The sequence below is a fragment of the Crocodylus porosus genome, unplaced genomic scaffold (genome assembly GCF_001723895.1).
Source record: "Crocodylus porosus isolate Cpor-Errol unplaced genomic scaffold, CroPor_comp1, whole genome shotgun sequence".
Classification (NCBI taxonomy): Eukaryota; Metazoa; Chordata; order Crocodylia; family Crocodylidae; genus Crocodylus; species Crocodylus porosus.
In genome coordinates this window covers 65,987,134-66,010,159 of record NW_017728948.1, presented here as the reverse complement: position 1 = coordinate 66,010,159, position 23,026 = coordinate 65,987,134, and the positions used below count along the sequence as shown (strand labels likewise).

The window sequence follows — 23,026 nt, the reverse complement described above, 5'->3', positions numbered from 1 at the left end:
CCAAATCCATAGTGAATGATGAATTCAGATTAATGATGAATTCAGCCTTAATACACACACCCAAAACATCTCTTTAGATTTTGCTCATTATGAGCAGATTAAAGAAACATCTGTTAGGAACAGTTTAGTTATAGCTGACCCTGCGTTGGGGTGGAGGATTGACTTAGTTGCCTCTGAAGGTCCCTTCCTTCTTTTTTTCCTATTCAGTCTGAGTAAAGCAGTGGTAATGCTTGGGGGAACATGAATCCCCTGGAAGAATCTTGGGAGGATATATAATGCAAGATAAAATACCCTACGACACAAACTGAGACACATATTATGTAACATGAAAGTAAATGTAGTCAGAGAAAGTAAAGAACTAGAATCCTTTGTAGGCGATTTAACGATGGAATCGAAGAAAGAGGTATTTTAAAAATAACTATAGTCTTTTCATTTTACTTGTATATAAAACTACGGCTGCTGACAGACATGAAGGCCCCCACTCTAACCCATGGTGCTTTACATAAAGCACCATGAGTTAGAGTGCCCCCCTGACCCAACAGACATTCACTTGTTGGGTTGGGGGTAGAATCGTGCCTGCCTGTAGCTGAGGAGCTGCCTCTCACCTCCAGCCCTGCCCCTGCTGCCAGCTCCAGGGCTGTCAGCAGGAAGTGCAGGAGTGCTTTAAATTGGAGCCCCTTCATCTGATCCCTCATTTGATGAGGGTTAATTTGTTGCATGATCAGCCACTTTAAAAACACTTAGAAGCTGTGCATGTGTGTCATGGCACAGCTGTACAGTGCTTTCAGGGGCCAATCATACAAAAAACATACCTTCTGTCTGCACCCTAGAAGCACTATTAATATCTTCCTGACATCATTAACAATACTTATTTTAAATAATCAATGGGCAAAGATGCACTGTTTTCACATACACATTGTTTCCTTCCAAGGCTTTCCCCAATCTTTCCTGTATTTAAAAAGTCACTAGAGTGGATGGGATTCTCAAAATCAGGGGTGTCAGATAATTGGCCTACAGACCAGATCCAGCCTACAGAACTGTACCATCCAGCTCATTGGTAGTCCAGTGGGCTAAAGGAAATTGGGGTGGGGCTAACGACCTATGGCCTGCCATAGAATGTAGGGTCCCTAGGCCCTGATGGACATAGCTTTTAGTGGCAGGGAAGGCAAGCAAGAACTGTGAAAATACAGCCCTCATTTGCCCTGCTATGACCCAACTCCTGTCACTGGCTATGGACCCACTGCCTAACCCCAGATCCAAGCCACTGCGTAAACACAGACCTGTTGCCACTGGACCCACTGCCGCCGCTGCTGGCCCTGCGTATCCATATCCATCCTGGGGCCCTTCTTAAGTTTGACAACTTGGCTTGAAGTCAGTCATCTCTCTCAGGCATTACTTAGAGTGAAAACTGAAATTAAGTTAAAGTTGAATACTGCCCAGTGTAAAGATCTATTGATCCAGATCTTCTAGCATGATATACTACAATCAAAGCCAAACAGCTTTGCTTCAATACATAATTAAAGAACTGTACTCTTGTTGGTAGACAGGGTTATAATGAGTATATTATTAGATAATCATGACTTTATTTTATGCTGTCTTTTAACTTTCAAAATTAAGGCATTGATTTAAAAGTTATTGCTAAATTTGAGTATTTTATAGTATTTTCCAGGTAAGATTCAATCTTACAGTAATCTATCTGGAAGTATGCCAGCCAGTTACTGGGAAGTTTTGTTAGAGGTGCATGAGTCAAGCTGGTAATTATTTGTGTTTTTAAGCAATAATGGTAGTTTGATGGCTCTCTGGATTGATACAGGATGATTTAATGAGCTTTAACTTGTGACAAAAATTGTGCGGAGATGACAGTCGTTCTTGACTTTGTACAGTGTCCAGCACAACGGTATATAATTAAGGCTCCTGACAATATAAGTATATTAACAATATAATATAAAGGATGAGTTTTTAAAAAGTAATGTTTTAACTATTCATTTAATATCAAAATTTTTCTATTCATTGTTCAAATAACATTATAGTAGGTCAAATACCTTTTACAACCCTTTTACAATGGGCTGCCCTGTGGCTAGGGTCACACATAAGCTATCCATGCAAACTGATGACCAGGACTAACAGCGGTAAATAGAACTTTATTGCCAGATACGTTTTATAGCTAGTTTGTACTGAGAATAATTCTGACCTTTTGAACAGCCACACTTCTGATTGGAGGAAAGGGAGATCCAGCATCCTTTAAGAGACAAATGTAGTCCTTTTGCATACATTTTTGAGCTCAGTTACTAAGTCTAAAAGATCATATAATCTATTTGTACACAAAACTGGCTAATTATAAGCCTTCTTTGTGTTTTATTCATGCAGATACTTGATTTACTGGTGAGCCTTAAAAATGTTGTTTTCCAAGTATAAGCTATAGGCAAAAGACAAGCCCTTGAAGTGATATCTTTGGAGTGATCACTTCAGGGGCGAGTCCAGTAGTATAACTGGTGGTGGGCAAAGGAGACAGACCTGGTGCTGACTAAGTAGGGGCACTAAAACAGAGTTGGGGGACTCAAGCCTTTGGCAGCTATGGCTTCCAGCAGCATGTAAGAAGCAGAAGTGGCCAGGAACCAGGAGGCAGTAGGGTTTGAGACCCTGGAGCAAAAAGGGGGATGGGAGGAGAGGGAGCCTGCAGCCAAGGAGTTAATCCTACTGCTGAATTTGGTGTTTTATATCATTGCTTGGCATGGCTTTTGGCAGTACCCTTCAGTCCCTCTGTCTATACTCCCTGGCTAGTGGGTCCTGGCTACTCCTGGTGCTCTATGCTGACAAGACTATAGCTGCTGGAGCCTAGAGCCCCTCTGTCCCACTATCTCACATGCCAGCTTTGCCTCTGTTTCCAAGGGTGCTGAAAATATTAGTTAATGCCTCTGGTTGTGTCAATATAATACATTTTAAGTTTATCTAATTATCTCTGAACACGGAGAAGGAGCCTGTTCTCTTAAGCCTGTTCTCTTCCTACCCACAGTTAGGTGGGTAGGAAGCTGGCTGTAGGGAAGGACCCAGAGAGTTCTCATGAATGGATCTGTGTTTTCTTGGCAAGAAGTGGTCGGTGGTGTCCCTCAGGGGTCCAGGCTTCGTCCAGTGCTTTTCAACATCTTTATCAATTATTTGGATGTAGGGATGAAAAGCTCACTGGCCAAGTTTGTGGACAACACCAAGTTATAGAGGAGCGTGGTCACACTCAGAAATAGGCTACAGATACAGGTGGACCTGGATAGGCTGGCAAATTGGGTGGATCAGAACCAGATGAAGTTCAACATTGAGAAGTGTAAAGCGCTCCATCTGGGGTTGAACAATCTCCAACATATTTATAGACTTGGTGGTGCCAAACTGACTAGCACCAGGACTGAAAGGGACCTAGGGACAATAATAGACCATAGTATGAACATGAGCTGTCAGTGGGATGCTGTAGTCAGCAGGGCAGACAACACACTGGCATGCATCAACCAATGCATCTCAAGAAAAACCAAGGAAGCGATTCTTCCACTTCGCTCAGCATTGGTGAGACCACAGCTGGAGTACTGCATCCAGTTCTGGGTGCTGCATGTCAACAAGGATGTGGAAAAACTTGAGAGAGTCCAAAGAAGAGCCACTCGTATGATCAGAGACTTGCAAGGCAAGCCATATGAGGAAAGGCTGAGGGGCTTGGGTCTCTTCAGCCTTAAAAAGAGAAGGCTGAGATGGGACTTAGTACCAGCTTACCACTGCATCAGGGGAATACATCATGGGCTCGGCAAACAACTGCTCTCCAAGGCACCTTTGGGGAAAACGTCAAGTAATGGCCACAAACACCTGGAAGACCGTTTCAAACTTAACACCAGGAAAAGCTTCTTCACAGCTAGGGTGTGCAGACTGTGGAATAGGGTCCCTCCAGAGCTGATGCAGTCACCCACCCTGGAAATCCTCAAGAGGAGACTTGGACAGTCACCTTGCTGGGGTCACCTGACCCCAGTTGTCTTTCCTGCTTAGTGCAGGGGGGCTGGACCTCATGATCTTGCAAGGTCCCTTCCAGCCCCTTATAGTCTATGAATCTGTGAAGCTAAGTGTGACAGAGTAGTTTGGGTAGTGTAACCCGGGTGGTACTCCAAGAGGTACTCTCTCTCCAATTGAAGGGATCAAAGCAGGTGCACAAGTGCTATGGGAGTTGTAGGGACTCTCCTCCCCCTATAGAGCAGAGCCAGACCACCAATGGGGCCTTAACCATATACCTTTTAATGAGAGAACAGTACTGGGAACATAACAGGCATAAACCAGGGGGTATAGGGGACACTACAATGCCCTGAGTGGGCAGGATTCAACAAAGGTTAGACATTTACAATCATTGACAAAAGACAGGGTTAACAAAATATAAAACACAAACAGCAGAACAGACAATATGGGTTGGTGAAATATAAAAGGCACAAAATACAAAATGTCAAACAACAAGGAATATAGGGCCTAGGTGCCTGGAAGAGGGAAAACACAATGACCCCTTTCCACAGCAACAAGGATTTCTCTCTGCTACGTCACTCACCCCAAGTCACCCCCACTGGGACTTGAATTCAGATCTCCTACATAGCAGGCAGAAACTCTACCACACTACCACCAGTGCTAGTGCTATGCCAAGCTGCAAGGGGTCTTGACCTTCCAGGAGCCCCAGCTTCATGTCAAGCTGCCTGACCTCTTATTGGAGGAGCTGGAATGAGAGCTGGGAACCTCTCAGGTCACTGCTCATATCCTTCCTGAAACTGGGGGAACCTCTCCTGCTGGCCACAGCCTCTCATAGGGGATCCTGGAGCCCAGTGGGAGCTCCCAATGGGAGAGTCCAGCTGCTGCCTGCAGGTCCCACTCCTTCAGGTACTTCTGGGACAACCTGTTCCTGCCCTGCTGGCCCAGCTCTTGCCAGCTCTTTGAAGCTCCTTCCTTGTAGTCCCTCACTGGTCTCTCCTGAGTCACCCGCACTGCCCATTTTATCCCCCTCCAGGTGACCCAAGGAGCCAATCAGGGGACACGGAGGGTGAGTCTCTGGGGCCCGATTGCTGCAGAAAGGGAATCCCAAGTCCTCCAATCATCTTTTGCCCTTTCAAAACACCTGGGCTAGGTCACTGCCAGCCAGCCCGTCACATCCTCCCCCATGGAACTCTTTGCTGTCCCTGGTGAAGCACAGGCCTCAGCCTGGGGGACTACTGGACCCAAGGGGCAGTGACGAAGACCTCCTCTGGTACCTCCAGGGCATGGTAGGTGAAGCAGCTGACTGGCCAAAGCTCCCGCCTTGGCCGTGGGGTGTGGTCTGGGGCAGGACTCCACGAGGGCCCCTGCGACTCAGGTTTCCTCTCACTTGAAGAGTCTGCCCCACTGGCAGGTAAAGAAATGGGGATGTTTTCTCCTTTGGTCTCACCAGGCGGGGCCCCACAAGCAGCAGTCCCCGCCTCCCCTTTGCCCTGAGGAGTGGCAGGTCCTAAGCTTGGGTGAAAGTCAGTAGGGTACCACCAGTCAGAGTCCGAGTCCTCTGACGGAGCTGCAGGTACAACTGCTGGCTGGGTGGCGTGAGGCATCCTTCTACAAGGAGATCTAGGCCTCTCTTCTTGTGGCTCTATCTTGGACTGAGGGGGCCCCATCAATTTGCCAATAGGCAGCAGGAGGTTCTGGTTGACCACGTGACTTTGGCCCGGTCCAGACTCAGGGGAGATCTCATATACTCAGTTGTTGCACCACTGTATTGGGTTCAGCCTACCACTGATTAGTGATTTCGTGTCTCCCAGTTAGCCCCGGGTTTCGTAGCAGCGCCCGGTCTCCTTCTTGTAACATTTGCTTACAAACTCGAGCATCATAAAACCGCTTATGGCATTGCTGGTTTCTTCTAGCAGTTTCGGCTGCCAGTCAGTACGCATGATGCAGATGGTCCCGAAGCTGTTGTACATATTGACCATGAGTCAAATGTTGTTGATAGACTCTTTCTACCCCAAAGCACAAATCTATGGGTAACCAGGGCTCCCTCCTGAACATGAGTAAATATGGACTGACTCCCATTGCATCATTCCTAGTGGAGTTGTAGGTATACACCAGGTATGCTATATGCTGGCTCCATGCGGCCTTCTGTTCTGTTCTGGAGGGTACCCAGCATGTTCAAGACAGTGCGAGTGAAGCACTCAGGTTGGGGATCCCCTTGGGGATGGTAGGGTGTAGTCTTCGATTTCTTTATGCCAGCCACTGTCAGTACTTCATGCAACAACCGGTGCTCAAAATCTTGCCCTTGATTGGAATGGATTCTTGCGAGCAGCCCAAACGCGGAGAAGTACTTTTCCCACAGTACTTTGGCAACTGTTCTTTCTGCTTGATCTTATGTAGGGAAGGCCTGGGCATATTGGGTGAAGTGGTCTGTCACAACCAGCACATTCCCTTTTCAGTGTCCCTCCCCTTCTATGGCTAGGAAATCCATGCACGTGAGCTCCATGGGTTTTGAACTCTAGATGATGTATAGATAAGCAGTTTGAATGGGCAGGGTCTTCCTCCACACACATTTATCACAGTTTGAGCATTTAGTCCTTATGTCTTCACCCATTTTGGGCCAAAAGAACCGCTCACGGGCTAGCGCCAGGGTGCACTCCACCCCCATGTGCCCAAAGTCATCATGTAAGGCCTGTAATGCAAGGGCCTTATATTTCCAAGAGAGGAACAGCTGCCAATATTTCCATACTTCTGGGTCTTGCACCTCCCAATGTGGCACTCCATCAAACAAGTGAAGCCTTTCCCACTCCCTCAACAGGAGGTGGGCTGCTGGGGTAGCATTACTAAGGGTTGCGGAGTGAGTATTCCCTGATCTCTGGGCACGCAGCACCTCTTGCACATCCAGGTCCTGTTCTTGTGCTGTCCGCCATTCTGTGTCTGTGACCTGGGGCAGTGAGGAGGGCATCAGCATGGTGTACTGAACCCAGGCCTGTGGGATCCCCTCAGGGGGCAACCCCAACAACTCAGCCATGCAAACAGTACTTTCCCTTATCCCCACAGAGTCTTGTAGCTGCAGGTCGCAAATGATCTTCACGGTCTCAGGGCTCCAAACACTCCTGGGGTTGCTGGGGAGTTGTCGAGACAGGGCATCAGCATCCACATTCTTTTGTCCCTCTTGATAGTGCAGGCTGAAGGTGTAGTTGGCTAATGCCGCAATCCAACGTTGGCTGGTCGCATCCAACTTAGTGCTGGTGAGCACATAGGTAAGGGGACTATAGTCTGTCCACACCTGGAAGGTGGTTCCATATAGACAGTCCTGGAATTTCTCAGTGATGGCCCACTTGAGGGCCAGGAATTCAAGCTTATGTACCGGGTAGCGCGTCTTACTGGGTGACTATCCCTTCCTGGCAAAAGCCACTGGTCACCAGTGTCAATTATGTTCCTGGTAAAGTACAGCCCCCAGTCCTGACAGGCATCCATGTGCAAAATAAAAGGGCGGTTGGGGCCAACATATGCCAGCACAAGTGGCTGAGTCAAGCGCCGGATCACCTCTTGGACGGCATCTTCACACCATGAGTCCCACCGAGGACCAAAAGGCTCTGTGGGACTTCGTGTTGCAGTGAGCCCATTTAAGACATTGTCTTGCCCCTTCTTGTGGGGTGGCCTTCCCACCTGGTGTCCGCGAGTCAGGGCATTTAAAGGTCCAGTTATTGTAGCGTAGTCTTTAGCGAATCGCTGATAGAAACCCGCAAATCCCACGAACCTTTTCAATTCCCTAAAGTTCTTGGGTCGAGGCCAGGTGGTCACAGCACTTACTTTCTCTGGATCGGTACTGACCCCTTCCTGTGATACAATATGTCCGACGTACTTCACAGAGGCCTGGCAGAACTTACATTTGTCAACGGCCAACTTAAGTCCAGCAATCTCCAGCCGATTGAGTATCTGGAGTAGCCGCTCTTTGTGTTCCTCCAGGGTCTTTCCAAAAACAATAATGTCATCTAAATAAATCAGTACTTGGGTCATATGCATATCCCCAACCACCTTCTCCATTTGTCACTGGAAGGTGGTGGGAGCCCCAGATATCCCTTGGGGCATTCGCTCAAACTGATAGAATCCCAAGGGACAAATAAAAGCAGTCTTCTCTTTGTCTTCTTCCTGAAGAGGTATCTGGTAGTAGTCGCTGCAGAGGTCTAGTACCAAAAACCATTTGCTTCCTATTAAACAGTCCAAAGCCTCCTGCACCCATGGGACAGTGTATTGATCAGTGACGATCCGGGTGTTCAAAGTCTGGTAATCAATACACATACAGAGTTAGCCATTCTTCTTCCGCACAATCACAATGGGAGAGGCATAAGGGCTCTTAGATTCCGTGATGATGTGGTGGTCCATGAGCTCCTGTAGATGACATCTTACTTCCCCCATCTCAGTGAAGGGAATGTGCCAAGACCTTTCACAAAAGGGTTGTGGGTTCCTCAGACAAATGTGATGCTCTACCCCCTTAGCCTCCCTTACATCCCAGTCATGTGGGGAGAAAACATGGGCTTGAGCCCTGAATTTGTCCCTGAGCCAAGTTTTACAGGCTTTGGGCACTGGGGTGTTCCTGAAAAAGAACCTTGAAGAGTCAATTGGAGGGGGGGGGGTTTCCCTCCTGCTCAGGGCTCACCACTTCAGCTTCCTTTATCAAGGCCACCTTCTGTCCCAGGTGGACCACAATATCTTTCAAGGTTGGGTTAACCACTATCACTGTAACTGGGTCTTGGTTGAGCCCTTTTGTCTTGATCACGCCATCAGGAACCCTCAGTGCACTGGGTCTCTCTCTCGCAGTGGGGATCTCCACCACCAGCAGCTTATTCTTTTCATCCCTCTCAATCCAATTACATACAGTAGGCAAAGCCCATTGGCCCTGGGCAGGGACTCACTGGGGCTTTGCTCCAGGGAACTGCAGGGTCCCCACAACCTCAGGGTGACCCCACAGCTCTCTATGCTCCCATCAGTCATACGCCTCTGAGCACAAGGCATGCATCGTCAACCATTGTTGGTAACCTGGGCCAGCCTGTTGTTTACAGTAGCAAGCGAGAACCTGGAAAAGGCTGGATTGGTCCCAATGAGAGTGGGCCCCTTTCATCTACCCCAGATCAGAGCATACTCGAGCGATGGTTGACACTTCTTCCTCCACCCTAGCTATTTCAGCAGGCATTTTGTCTCATGTTCACATAACCCCTGTAGGGATACTGTTCTTGGCTTAAGCCACAAAGTCCCAGCCCCATAAGGGGAAGCAAAGGCAAGTGTCTCAGATGTTTCTCATAGAAGGATTCAAACAGGATGGTAACCTGGGACCCACTGTCTAGAATGGCCCAGCACGGGCGACCATTCACCGTCACAGGGACCTCTGCATGGGGTCCCACTAGCTCCTTTGGCAGTGAATTTACTGAGGGTAATGTGCAGGAGTCTGTCTGGGTCTGGAGCAGAGCTGACTCCACTGCTCTGCCCCTTCCCCATTTCCCACCGCCTACCACCCTTTTAACCTTTCAAATACCAATTCAGGATTCTCAGGCTGGGTGCACTCCTGAGCCACATGCCCTGGCTCCCCACATCTATAGCAGAACCCTGGGGTCCTAGAGTAGGAGGTCCTCCCGAGGCACGATGATGGAGCGAGGGCTGACCCCTTCACAGTAGCAGGAGCTAATTTATTTATCCACATCTCTGTATACATTCACCTGTAAAAAAACATTGTTAAGGAAAATAGTCAAAGATGTGAGAACATTTTCAGCAAAGAGTAGAAAATACATTGCAACAAATCTGTTTTTTCCATTTCATTTTCAGTTTTTGATAGTGGTCCAATTCCTATTTCATTTATTATGTTTGAAAATAAAGGTGGTTCATTTTTCATTGAAATCATAAAATTTTCAATTTAAAAGAAGACTTTTAAAAGATCATTTTTTTAAAAGAGTGAATACTTTAAATATGAATGACATTTTTACTCTGACTTCATTATGAAAATTGTCATTTTATGAAATTCTTTGGAACAACCTGTGTTTTATATTAAATTTCACAAAATAGTTTTGACCTTTGTTGTAGCTTGGTTTGAGATAGGTATTTGTGCTGATTTTGTCATTATGGTATTGGAACGACACAAATCTGACCTTAGACTGTTTTGTTACTTTGGTGTTTAGTAACCAAGCCAGTTTTGGCTAACAGGTGTTTTAAAGGATGACACGTTGATCTTTAAATGTTCATTATGCTTTATTTTTTACTGTGTAGACAGTTCTTGGAACAGGTCTTACACCTAAAGTAGTCTTGGCAGTGTTAAGTTTCTGTCTCCACTAAGTTTCATAGAGGTCTAGTCTTCCATAGGGTGTAAAATTCTGAAGTATTTTTATGAAGGAGATATTACCTAATTGGGTTTAGTTTCTTAACTAGATTTCAATTTACAGTATGAAATGTCCATTAAGAGGCTGTATATAATAGTCATTTGCACTGTTGAATGAGTTTTACATATCAGCTTGGCGACAGCCTATATCACAAATGCACAAAAATGCTGTGGTCCAACTTCTGCTTTCTTTTAAGCTGGGCTAAAAACTAAACTATATCAATCACTAGTGGAGCGGAGAGCAAAATTTGGTCTAAGAACTTGGTAGCTCATAATGGTAAGTCAATTTGTACTCAAAATCCCCCTTTTAATCTCTTGTTGTCCTTTAAGACACTCGTGTTATCACCGGTAATTTGTTAACTGGTGCACAGTTCCGCTTGACAGATACTGGCTTTTCAATCTTCTGCCACCCAGTTTTTCAGACAAGATTCTGTACAAATTATTATTTTTCATACTTAGGTGCAGTAACTTTTACAGTCTCCGGTACACTGGGTTTTTAGATCTGTGCCTTTTGTGCTGAACCCAAGGTTATTCTTATTTACCCAGTTCTTTGATACTCTTCACCAGAAACTAAGCCAGGAAGCCACAGACTTTCTTCCCAATGGGAGAATCAAATGGATTATTCATGTTTTTAAAAGTTAGGGGCTTTGCTGGATTGGTGCTGGAGGTTTCAGCATCCTGACTGAAACATGACCACAGAACTTTTGTTTTAAATGGCATTACTCTTTTTCTTCATCCCTGCAAAATGTTCTGCTTCTTCCACTGAGGAGGTTTATCAAGACAGATCTATTGATCTTTGTGTTTAGACATAAACTGAGTTGCCAGAACTGTGTTAACTTAGAGGGGATTTCTTAATGCCATTGCCTTTGGCTACAAATAGTACATGTTGCATGAAACATTTACCCAAAAGAGGAAGTATACTACAATGTACACCAGGAAATACAGATTTAGAAAAACAGCAGACAGACCTTACAATTGTATAGACTTCTTTCCACTGAAAACATGTATTTTTATATAATTGGTGTTTTTTTTTATATAATTGGTTTTTTTAGTTATGCAAATTACATTCAGACTGTTGCAGTTGACACAGTAACCAATAAGCTGTTCATAAATATCTTGAGGGAGCCTATCTTGAAGATTTTTTAAAATTCATTTTCTGAAAGAGTGCCTGTTAAACCGCCTATTCTATCTAAAAAGGAAGGGAGTGAGGGATCTTCACTTAGCTTCTGACTAAGCAGTCCCAGGGAGAAAGTCGTTATACAGTACACAAAAATGCTGGCACATAGACACATTTACAAACTGAAAAAATAAAATGAAAATGTGTTTGGGGTTCTTGCTCAGAATAAATACTCTTAGGTATTACTTGCATCCAGTGACTGTGGAATGCAGTACTACCAGATCATTACTGACTTTTTCCAGAGAATCTTCTCTGCTTCACACCCTTACCAGATGAATACAGCCTTTGTTCCCCTATGACCCTATTTACACTAAGAAGAAATGTTATGAAAATTTTTCATGGTTCCTACTACTAGTTCTGTTCTATGATGGGAGCCTTGTAGTGCAGCGGAGGTAACAGCGAGCTTTTTTAGGCCTGTTCAGAACACAGTCAAATGACACAGTGTTAAAATGGCTTACCTGCATCTGGGCTGCCAGCATTGGGTTAACATCAATGGAGTGACAGACTAGCCTGTGGATTTACATATATTTACATTGCAATTGTTTGTCCAGCCTGTCCTATGTCCTAGTCAATAGTAATAAATTCATCAGGGTGCACAGCCCTGCTTTTGTAAAGTATTGTATGCCTGACACCTTTAGATGGAAACTATTGCTCCCAGTGTAAGTGGGTCATTCTAGGTTTTTCTACAAATCTACTTTGATTAAAGCCTGCACCCAAAGTGTGGAGATTTATTTTCCAAAATGGAAACACTGGATATTCAAGAAATCTGGTGCTGGCATTATTCTGCTAGTGAGTCCTCATGAGAGAAAGTCAGTGCAGGTGAAAAAGTCATTAAATTCTGGGTGGATTTCTAATAAAAAAAAATGTGTAGATGTGCAGGAAGCACCTGTAGAAAGCAGGGGAGAACTTTTATTTTGCCCTACTCTGAGTCATTTACCAGGGTATCTGAAGGCCCTATTTGGGATAAGATGTTGAAATTATTTGGATTTTTGGCCTAACATGCTGCAGTTTGCTATCATTGGTATCACTCAGCAGAGGGAATCGTGTGATTCTACAGTTATGACACTTTGGGCTTCACACTAGAACTGTGTGTTAGTTCCCCATTAGGCTTACCTGCAAAAAAAGGTTAGCAATCTAAAACCAAGCTCGTTTTTCAGCTAATCAAATGATAAAGGTTATACTTTTCCATTCCAAAGGTCAGAACAGTATTAAAATTTCACTCAAAGTGGCTAAGCCATTTATTTCAAGTTTTCCAAAGAGATTCTTCTCTTGAGAAAGATCCCAGGCCAAAAGGAGTTTTTCTTCACACCATGTGAGAGAGAGAGAAAGTGTGAAATTTTTAAGACTTGAGACCTGATTATAATCTTCGCTGTGGAGTTATTATGGCTCCACAACTCACCAGATGCCAGACAAAATGAGTGAATCTTTAATGTTTTTTTTCTTACTAGCTGGTACCATGATAATCTCACCCGTCATGCAGCAGAAGCACTGCTTCTTTCCAATGGATGTGATGGAAGCTATCTCTTAAGGAAAAGTAATGAGAAGCCTAACCTGTACTCCCTTTCTGTAAGGTACAGTATGGAGAAAAGTGAATGCAATTTATCTGAACCTACACTTCTACTATTTGCATACGTTGTTATAAATACAAGATAAACTATAGGATAAACTGTATTATAACATTGTGCTTATTTAAGAAAAATTGACTAGTATGAACAGTTTTCAGTGCAGTAGGTCCCTGAGCAAGGCCTCGCTACACATTAGGGAAATACGAAAAATAAGGCCAAAAAAATGCAATGAAAGAAAAAAAACACTTTATAAACATCTACTTCATAAAAACAGCAAATCATTGATCTTATTGCTAAAGTTTTTTGGATTGTGAGGGAGAAAAAGAAACGCTTCATCTCAGGAAAATTCCTCAATACGCACCTTCTAAAATATAGAAACTGAAACCAGAGTACATACTAGAGTGACTCATTCAGTTTAAGGGGCACAGGTTGTAGCCATGTTGGTCTAAGGACATGGACAGACAAGGTTCTTTGGGTGAATCTGTATCTTTTATTAGACCAACTAACAAAATATATCAGATTTACCCAAAGAACCTTGTCTACCTCGTTCTGTTTAATTCCTTTCTTTGCTTAATTTATTCTTACTCACAGAGTCCAAAGATGATGATGCTTTATCTGGATTTAAAAAAAAAAGATTTAATGGGAAAAATACAAAATCAGATCATATTCAGTGTTTGTTTTTAAACAGCCTGACATGATTCTGTCTTCTTCCATGCTGTGAATTATCTGGTATTTCCACAGAGCTGATTGAAAATTTGTCAGAATTTTTTGACAAAAAACATTTTGTTAAAGAAATGAATGTCCCCCCCCGCAAAGTGTTTTCTTTGGTATTGTTCAGTTTTTCAGCAACATTAATTTAAAAGACTCATTGTTCATTCATTCCCCTAATAAAACTGGGAAAAAGTAGGGGAAAAAACATTTTTATTTTAAAACAAATGTATTAGGTTTTTCATTAAAAAATGACAAGCAAAATAAAAATGCTGGCTACTAGATTTGTCTGTTACAAAACACATGCTTTTGTCACAAAATTAAAAGTTTTCATTTTATTCAAATATTTTTTCAAAGAAAGCACTATTTTGGGCATTACTGGGTATTTCTGGCCTTTTTTCATGAACACTTTCTGTGGCTTTTATTCAACTCCCTACTCTCTACACCCACACCTGTAACTTTATCAGACATCATTACGGGGTTGTTTTAGCATGAAACTATGCTCAGATATCCCTTGGGATTTTGATTGACATTTGCAATCTGAAGCCAGTGAGCATGACAACACATGTCCTGAATTTCCTCCAGTTAACTTTAAAGAGGAACTAAGACATCAAGTAGTGGCAACTCTCATTGCCACACTTTATTTCTTGTGAAATTAGCTGAAAGAATAGAAACATGATCTCAGGGTAGCGAGAAGCTTATGTACAAGTAGGCTGTCAGCCCATGGTTTACACAGGTTTTCTGGGGAGTGACTAAGGCAAAGGGTAGTTTTAGCCACCTAAGTGGGGCACAAAAGGCTTAAATGCACACCACAAAGAAGCCAGTTATGCTTTGAGTGTGGCTTCTTATTTTTAAAAGACTTAGTAAAGTATGCTAGCATTGTAATTTTCCACAATGAAAATTCCCCTGCTCCCTATCCCCACCATCATCAGCCTTCTTTGCTGAAGGTTCTCCAGAATGTCTTGGGTGCTAAGACAACCATTAACAATGTTAGCTTTAACAAAATAAATGCCATATTTTCTCACATACAGCATGTCCCAGAATATAATACACACCTTGTTTTTGAAAGGCAGAATGAAGATTTTTTTCTTGAGTTATGGCTGTAGAAGGCAGAGACAGAATCTAATCTTCAGCTGGCCTGCCCTCCTTTTCCTACTTAACAAAAGCTGAAACCCTAGTTGCTGCTGAAGACTAGTCTCCATGGATGGATCTTTGATTTTGAAAATTGCTAAGAAGGTTCCAGGGCTATGAAATATGAAACCAGGAGCAGCTAGAAGACAGCAACATTGCCCTAAGAAAGGTTAGCTTGATTAGTGGAACACTGAGACCATTAAAAAGGATAGACTATTGTTAACACCTATGGAGCGAAGAAAAATGGACTAATTAAGTCAATTGACTCCCTCAGCTGCCTAAATAGTAATGTCACATCTACTGTACTGCAAAGCAAGAATCAAACTGGGGAGCTTCTATCCTGGTCAGAAAATCAGCTGCTCTGCTTAACATACACACCACAATTTTCCATGGGTGATTTTTGTGGAAAGGTGCATGTTGTATGTGAGAAAATACAGTACTCATGCCTGTGCTCCTTATGTTGACAGTGGTTCCTTATTAGCTGCCACATATTAATTCCTTATATATTTACTGCTTTGTTGCTTACAGATAAATAAACATCTACCCAGGAAAGCAAGACTGGAATATAGCTCTTTAGCTTGTGCATGCATCTGTACAATACCTGGCAGAGCAGGGTCCTGAATTTGACTGGAGCTTTTGGCAGCACATTTAAATAGTAGGCTAAAACTCTGAAACCTGGATGCCTAAAGTTAGACTCTTAAAATCCTTTTTAGGTGCCTAAATATAGGTGGCCTAATTTTAAAAAATTACAGGAAGTGATTTCAATGAGATTTAGAGGGATCTCTGAAAAATAAGTAAAGAGGCCACATCTTCCCTGGGTAAATGTGTGCGTGCTTATGCAACACATCAGACTAGATTGCCCAAGAGGCCCTTGCTAGGCTTATGTTCCTGTTTTAAGAGTTAACAACACTACTAACAAGTATCATGTTGGCTGGAACAGAGGACTGCAAGTCAAAATGACTGACTTTTAGTCTCAGCTTTCTCACTAACTCACAATATGACTTAGTTCCAGTCACGTAATCTTTCTGTGCCTTCACTGCCTGTTCATCTCTAGAATAGTGATGATGTTTACCCTACCGAGTCTAAATTAATTGGACTGACCTTCAGAAGTGTCAATCTCCTACAGCTCCAACTGAAGTCCGTGGGATTTGGAAATCAGGCCCAGCATTTGTAAGCTTTGGGGGTCTTCAAATAACATGGGTTGGGTAAAAGCAAAGCAACAAAGACAAAGCCCACAAAAGCATTTAGGTATCTAAACTCCCATGTTTTTTTGGTATGAGCTTCTGAGTTTTGCCCTCAGATCTGTTGTTTATTTTCAAATCTTTCCTTTCTGGACAATTGTCTTTCTCCTTTTAGAGCAAGAGATTCTGTCAAACACTTCCATGTGGAATACGTGAGGTCTGCATTCAAGTTTGGCTTTAATGAGTTTTCTAGTGTGAAAGATTTAGTCAACCATTTTGCAAACCAGCCTTTAATTGGAAGTGAAACAGGTAAATAACGTGTGTGTTTGTGTATGTGCTTATGTAAAGGGATAAAAGAAGATTTTAGTGAACACACTGTGTTAAAATCAGAAATATTTTTACTTAACCCCTTCCTCAAATTCATCTATTGATCAGATTTTCTTTTTTATCAATTATTTTGTTTACCAATATTAAATGTACCTGAGGGAAATATTCCTTCCAGAAATAGTATGCTTAATTTAAACACAGACCTAGCATTAGCAGGGTATGGTTTTGCCAGAATAAGACAAAACCTCTTAGGTCACTGGGCATATCCAATTCTTAAACAGAGTTGTTCTTCTAATCTTAAGCAGAGTTGTGTCCATTTTGTATTAAAACAGCTTTAAAGTACCTTGGAGTAAAGAGACCCCTGGCTTTATGAAGCAATGGATAACTGTATCTGCTAGAATTCAGCAAGTATCTCCAACAGGTTTGAAAGAGTTAAGGGTTGTAGTAAAGATTTATAGAAATTGTTCTTATCAGCAATTTATGTCACAAGACTTGATATCAGTAATTTTATTATTATCAGACTTGATTCTGATTTATAATAGTGCTCCCGAGACCAGAATTGGCCCTGGGTGAGAGACGATGATGTTCACTATCTGTGCCTGTTATACACGTGCCTAATAATTTGTGTACACAGTACATGTTTTGATAAAAAAATTGTTTTCTAATTCCTGACAGTAAGTAGCACAGTCTTAATCCACAGTGAGCATTTCAGAACCTGCATTTGTCGGCAACAACAAGACTTAAAAATAACAAATTTGTTTGATTTTTGTAAGGGTATGGAATAAAGGGTTAAAAACAACAGTGATGCCCAAAATATTTTGGAATGATCTTAGAGGAACATGGATCTGGAAGCATGGGCTCAAAGTAGAGGATGGCATGCTGGAAGTGTATATTTCTGCTGTTTCCTACTTAGAAATCCAAATGGTTTCCTCCCCTTCCCTGCAGTTGGTATGCCCTGTACTCTTCTCTACTCACACTGGAATAAAACAGCTGGCTTGCTAATGTATTGTCCCTATACCCTGGATATTTCTTTTAGTATTTCTTAAGCCAATTGGTTATTTAAAACCACAGAGCATTGCAACAGATAAGCAGCTACTTGAATCAGCAGATTAAGAACTAATTCACTTGTACTGATGAAATTTAAAGCCTCCCAAGAGAAAGAAAGGACTGTGATCTAGTGCTAAGAACATGGTGTTAGGTCCGTGGCCCTCCTGAGTTCTAATCCTGGCTTTCTGTCAACTCCGTGACATTGAGCAGGTCTTCCCTGTTGTGAGTAAATCATAGCCATAATAAAGCTAATATCTACCAAACTCCCAGTGATATATCAAGGATAAGTTAACATTTATAAGGCCAAAAGTGGAAGAATGGTAATAACTCAGAGACAAAAGCTTACTATTAAGTGTTTAACAATATATGCAAGTACCTGGTTTGTGGAAGAGTGGTAATTGTACATGCAGATCACCAGGTGGATGCCCAAATTATTACTTGCTTTTGTAATTACTGTGCTAGCATATAAAATGGTAAATTAGCACTAAAACACTTCTAGATATTTCCTATGCCTAAAAGGTTATGTTATATGTTACCATACCATGAGATACGATGTAGTCCAGAAATACTGAGGATGGGTGTGTTTTAAGCTAAATAAATAGTTTGGATTATGAGATTTTTTTCCTGAAGTCAGAAATATACCCACTAGATTACCCTTCAGATACTTCAGAAGTTATATAGACAATTATGATTTTTCCCCTCCTTCACACTCCATGTGTTACATCTATTAGTAAGTAAGGGGCTGGTGTTATATGATCTCTGGGAGCTGGATCCCAACTGCTGAAGGATGTGCCTGCTGCTTAGCTAATGGCCCCCTAATCAGATTCTGCCAGGTCTGTGAAACACCTTTCATCTGTCTGAGTCAGACAAAGCTATCAGTTGGAAATAGGTAGTGGGCATCATATCAAGGAGCGTGTCACCTTCCACTTTACTTTCCTATATGCAGCAATGTACAGGAAGAATGAGTTAGCAGCTGACGAACTCTGGCTTTACATAGAGGGGGCTCAAAACCTTGTAAAGCCTGTGAGGTAATAGCTTGTTTAGAGAAAGGGTACAGTCCTGCTTCCATCAAAGTCCCCCAAAATCTCCCATTGATTTCACTAAGCAGGTTGTAAGAGCTGGTCTATTTAAGCAGCTTGCTCACAGAACTGTAATAGTTAGCCATTATACAGAAGTGTCACTAGACAAAGAGATTAAATAAGTGATAGGTCAGTGAGAGAGCCAGAAACAGAATCCAGGTCTCCTGGCACACAATCCATTTTGCCATCCAGTAACAGGGAACATGAGAACTTTGGCTCAGGCATTAGTGGTCGGTAGTTATATAATCTTTTTTTTTATGTTTATGCATGATAAATGAAAAAAGGTCAGCTCAGCAGAAAGACTGAAAAAGAAGGACCCTTGATAATTTTGTCCTCTTGCTTGGTTCTAGACAAGACTTCATAAACACATGGTTATCAATAAACTGAGAATGAGATGAAATATAAATTATTTTCAATAGATCTATAACAGTACAATTTAAAAATGTGTTACCAATAATAAGAGAGCTCTGAAAGAGATCACATCACACAAAAAAGACCATGGTTCTCAGGCTAAGGTCAAGGTTACTAGGAAAGAAAGGTAGTTTTGGGGATTATTCCTAACATTGTGGGCAAAATATTTATTAATGTAAAATGGAGGGGTTATATTAAATATAAAACTTGGTGGTACATTAGCATTATCAAATTTTTCTGTTTGTCGCTGGAATGGAAGACCTTTCCATTTACCAACACCCATTTTTTTCAGCAAATTATTTTTTAATGCCAGGAAGATTGAGGACATGAAAAATGTTAACCTTCTTCTGCTTCAGATAAGCATTTTGAAAAAACACAAAAAACCATTTATGAACTGAGAAATGGCTCCATTTCAAAGCCTTTATCGTGTTGACAGCTTTGTAATGTTATATGAATATCTAGTTTTGCCATGTTACAGTGCCTGTAACTAGTCTGGAGCTCTTGTGAAGTGCCCAGTGCTCATGTTTATGGACTGGAGCACATTTCTAATATAGCTCAACTAGGGCATCCTGCGGAGTCAAGGAAATTCATATCACACTACCACTGACTCATGAGACTTCAGGCAAGTCATTTAGCCACTCAGTTATCCATCTGTTGAATAAAATGAATCCTGACTGAATTTGCAAGGCTTTCTGAAATCTCTGGTTGAAGAATCCCGAAGTCCTGATCCAGCAAAGTTTTGCAGGTGATGCTGGGAATTCTTTCATGCTGTTCTTTAGTTTAATTTATCTAAATCTCCATTAGTCACATCAAACAGCTGTGTGCATTCATGCTGGTTTTACACCAGGGTTGAAACATGTGCACCTGCTTGGGTACTTCAGATAATAATAAAAATGTAATGCAGGTTAGTATCTACTATAAGGTTTCTTGAACAGAAGAGCTGATCCAGTTATAAAGGCTGTTTTCAATAACAATGGTAGAAGTAATATACTATCATATTTATCTTCTTACCATACTGACATAGGCAGGAGATTATTCTTACCTATTGGTTGCTTTCCTTCCTAGTTTTCAACTGCAATGTTTTTAAAGCTACATAGAAACTTTGAGTCATTAACCAGACACGCTTGATATGAAAACCAAGTTCACTTTAATTGACTGAAACTTCTAAGAACATAGGGACATACTAATATTTCCTGTTTTGTCAGTCTCCAGAGTACTCTAATTCCTTGGAAAGTAGAGAAATATACCAGAAAAAACCCCCACCACAGTCTTGGTACTGGTTAAAGGGTGAAAGACTCAACAAAAATCTTCTGTTCAGGAAAATCCTACAGAATATTAATAAAGGCTATCATTTTAACAAAATGCTTTAAACTGTGTGTGCAGTTCTGTAGCAGACCTCTCATCTTCTGTGAAATATGGGAAACATGGGAAATTTACTCCCTTTTCAAGGCAATACAATTTAGAGCAATTTCTACATACAGCCTTTTGATCCTGTCCCTTTTAAACACTAAAGTATTTTTCCATATGCTTAGGGAGAATTAAACTGACAATGACCTTAGACCTATATCAAATTGAATATCACATTTACAGGCTCCCATGTTTGTGTGATCAGATGTCAGTTAATTACTTCAAATACTCTTTTTTCCATCTCTCCCCTTTGAAAAACATAAGTGATCTCATGGTTTAATAAGTCAGCAATCACTGTAAGTTTATTTTGGAGCATCTCCTTGATCTGCTTTTTCAGCTAGGATTGTGGGTTTGGGAATTTGAGGGTTTGTAACTGGGGGGTGAGCTGCATTGGCCCTGAAGCACCATGCTAAGTTTAGAGTTAGCTTTTGCTACTGTTTTTTTGTAAACATAAGCACTCTGCTGTTTAGTTACAGTTCTGTGAAGGTTAGTCTGAATGACACAACATGCCCTTTATATGATTTACACACTCTTACCAAATAGTAGTGTGGTGAACACCAATATTAATTTATTTTTATAAGATTCCATATTTCTTTCTTAAAACAATTTAACCAGATCAAAGTGCTAACTGACTAATAATTTCATACAATGTCTTCTTGCTTTGATAAAGAAATAGAGTGACTGCTGGTAAATCACTGGACTGGGACTTGTATTCCTGAGGTTTGATGCAAGTTCTTCATTTGGAAACTGGGAATAACAACTGGTTCTCCCCTGTTGAAATCTATGAAAAAGTCTGTTGGTATTGGTAGTGTTGTACATTCATAGAGCTGTGCAAGGAGTGAGAAAAGAAAATGGTATTTCTGTTGGCTATCACCACCTTCACCTAACAAGCAAAGTTGCTGGTCCCTGACTGAGCTCAGTATATACCCTGGACACTGGGGTTTCTAGAGGCTTCTTGTTGGTTAAGTGTAGGTAAAGGTAGGACATCAAGCTTTCATTTCTTTCCTTCTAGCAAGCCCTGGTCTCTTAAGGCATGTCTACCCTGCAGCTTTTTTCTGGACAAAGCTTAATGTTACCATGGCAAAACTGCTTCTGGCACCCGAATTAGGTCACTTAAAACTGGCTGCGTAACTCTATACTAAACTTGGGCCTGCCACAGAGACATTAGTTTTCTCGTAGTGAGGGAAGATAATAGGATCCATCTAGGAAGCCTGCAACCTTGTTAACTACCAGAGCAGCCAGTTGGTAAATTATGTGGGCTTCTGCAGGTAAATTATGTGAGTGCGCATCTACACATGCCTGTATGGTGATGTTGCTGCTTCTTTTTCAAAGTACTAAAGCACAGCACAGTAGCAGCCTGTACTGCACTGTACACTGGGCTCACAGTTATTTTTAGCTGCTATGGGAGCATGCCACAACAGCAAAGTAGTTGTTGGTCACGTGTAGATGCATGTGGTCACTATGTCTCCCTAGTGCATCACTACAGCGATGTAGTATCACGTGTACACGTGCCCTGAGTTTAATTATGTGGACTAAACCTGCGAGAAACTTCCCCTGCTGTTCAAAAGCCACCTCTAGAGGAATGCCATGCATAAAAGAAAGGGGGAAGCCAAGGGAAAACAAGAACACACCAAACTTTTACTTGCTTGATGGGAGAGATGTGTGGCTGACTGTGGTCTAGTACTAGTGCCCAAAAGGACCTGTTAGGGCTGCAGCTGCTGGTTTTCCTTCTAAAAGGAACAATTTAGAGTGGAAAAGGACAGGTGTAACTGGCCAGGCAGGAAGAAGGCAGTGCAGTTTAAATAATGAAGACGGGTTTGATTATTAGCTTCTTGTAGTTAGGGTTCTTAGTGCAAATACCTTGACTTTGAGTCAGAAAAGAGTTTTACACATTGCAGACGTTTATATCTTTCTGTTGTGTTATGTTGAAGTAATATGAACTCAGATGAGTTCTGTTTCATCACTAGCTTCCTGTATTTCAGGTTTTCCTCCATGCCATTTCACCCTAAAGCATTTCACAAGTGGGCAGATGGTAGAATATGGCCAAAGCATCAGACTTAACCTCCTTTAGTTGAAAGACAAAATATAAACACATTCATGTTTCTGATTGCTCACAGGTGCTCAGGGCTGCCACTCTCTCAAGACCTCATTTGGCTCAAGTGGGACTTAAATATGAAACAAAAGTTTGCACATCTGCAGGAAAAGTGTGCCTGACACAGCAGTACAGTGTCGCTTCACATATTGGGTCACTGGTGCAACACTGACTAGTTGATGTCAACACCACTTCCTGCAGCTCTGGGCTTTCCTTGCGGGCCTCCTGTCTTAGTCCTCTCTCACCCCAAAGATTGCTCAGCTTGCAAGAACTGGCAAAATCACAAGCTCAAGAGGATATGACTCATCATTTAATGATTGGATGCTGTATCCCATACTAAGGCTGGGGGTGGGGGGGCCTTGGAGAATTGATTTTTTATAAGTAAACTGTTTCTTGTTCACCCAGAGAATGACACTGCTTTAAAAAGCAAAACATCTGCCATTTGATGATTGAAGCCTGTAATTATTGAAAAATTTCCCTAAAATCAGAATCTGTTAACTCTTCTGAAATAACTAATATGAGGCACTGACAGTAATGATAGTTACCATCCATAGGT

At 42.0% G+C, this 23,026-nt stretch overlaps 1 protein-coding gene across 1 annotated transcript in view; it reads left to right on the top strand.

Moving 5' to 3' along the window:
* DAPP1 (dual adaptor of phosphotyrosine and 3-phosphoinositides 1) overlaps window positions 1–23,026 on the top strand; it is a 46,816-nt gene that overhangs the window by 12,864 nt on the left and 10,926 nt on the right. The window contains exons 2-3 of the mRNA XM_019552998.1: window positions 12,971–13,093; window positions 16,283–16,416. Of these exons, the coding sequence (XP_019408543.1) occupies window positions 12,971–13,093; window positions 16,283–16,416 (257 nt within the window). The remainder of the gene's footprint in view (window positions 1–12,970; window positions 13,094–16,282; window positions 16,417–23,026) is intronic.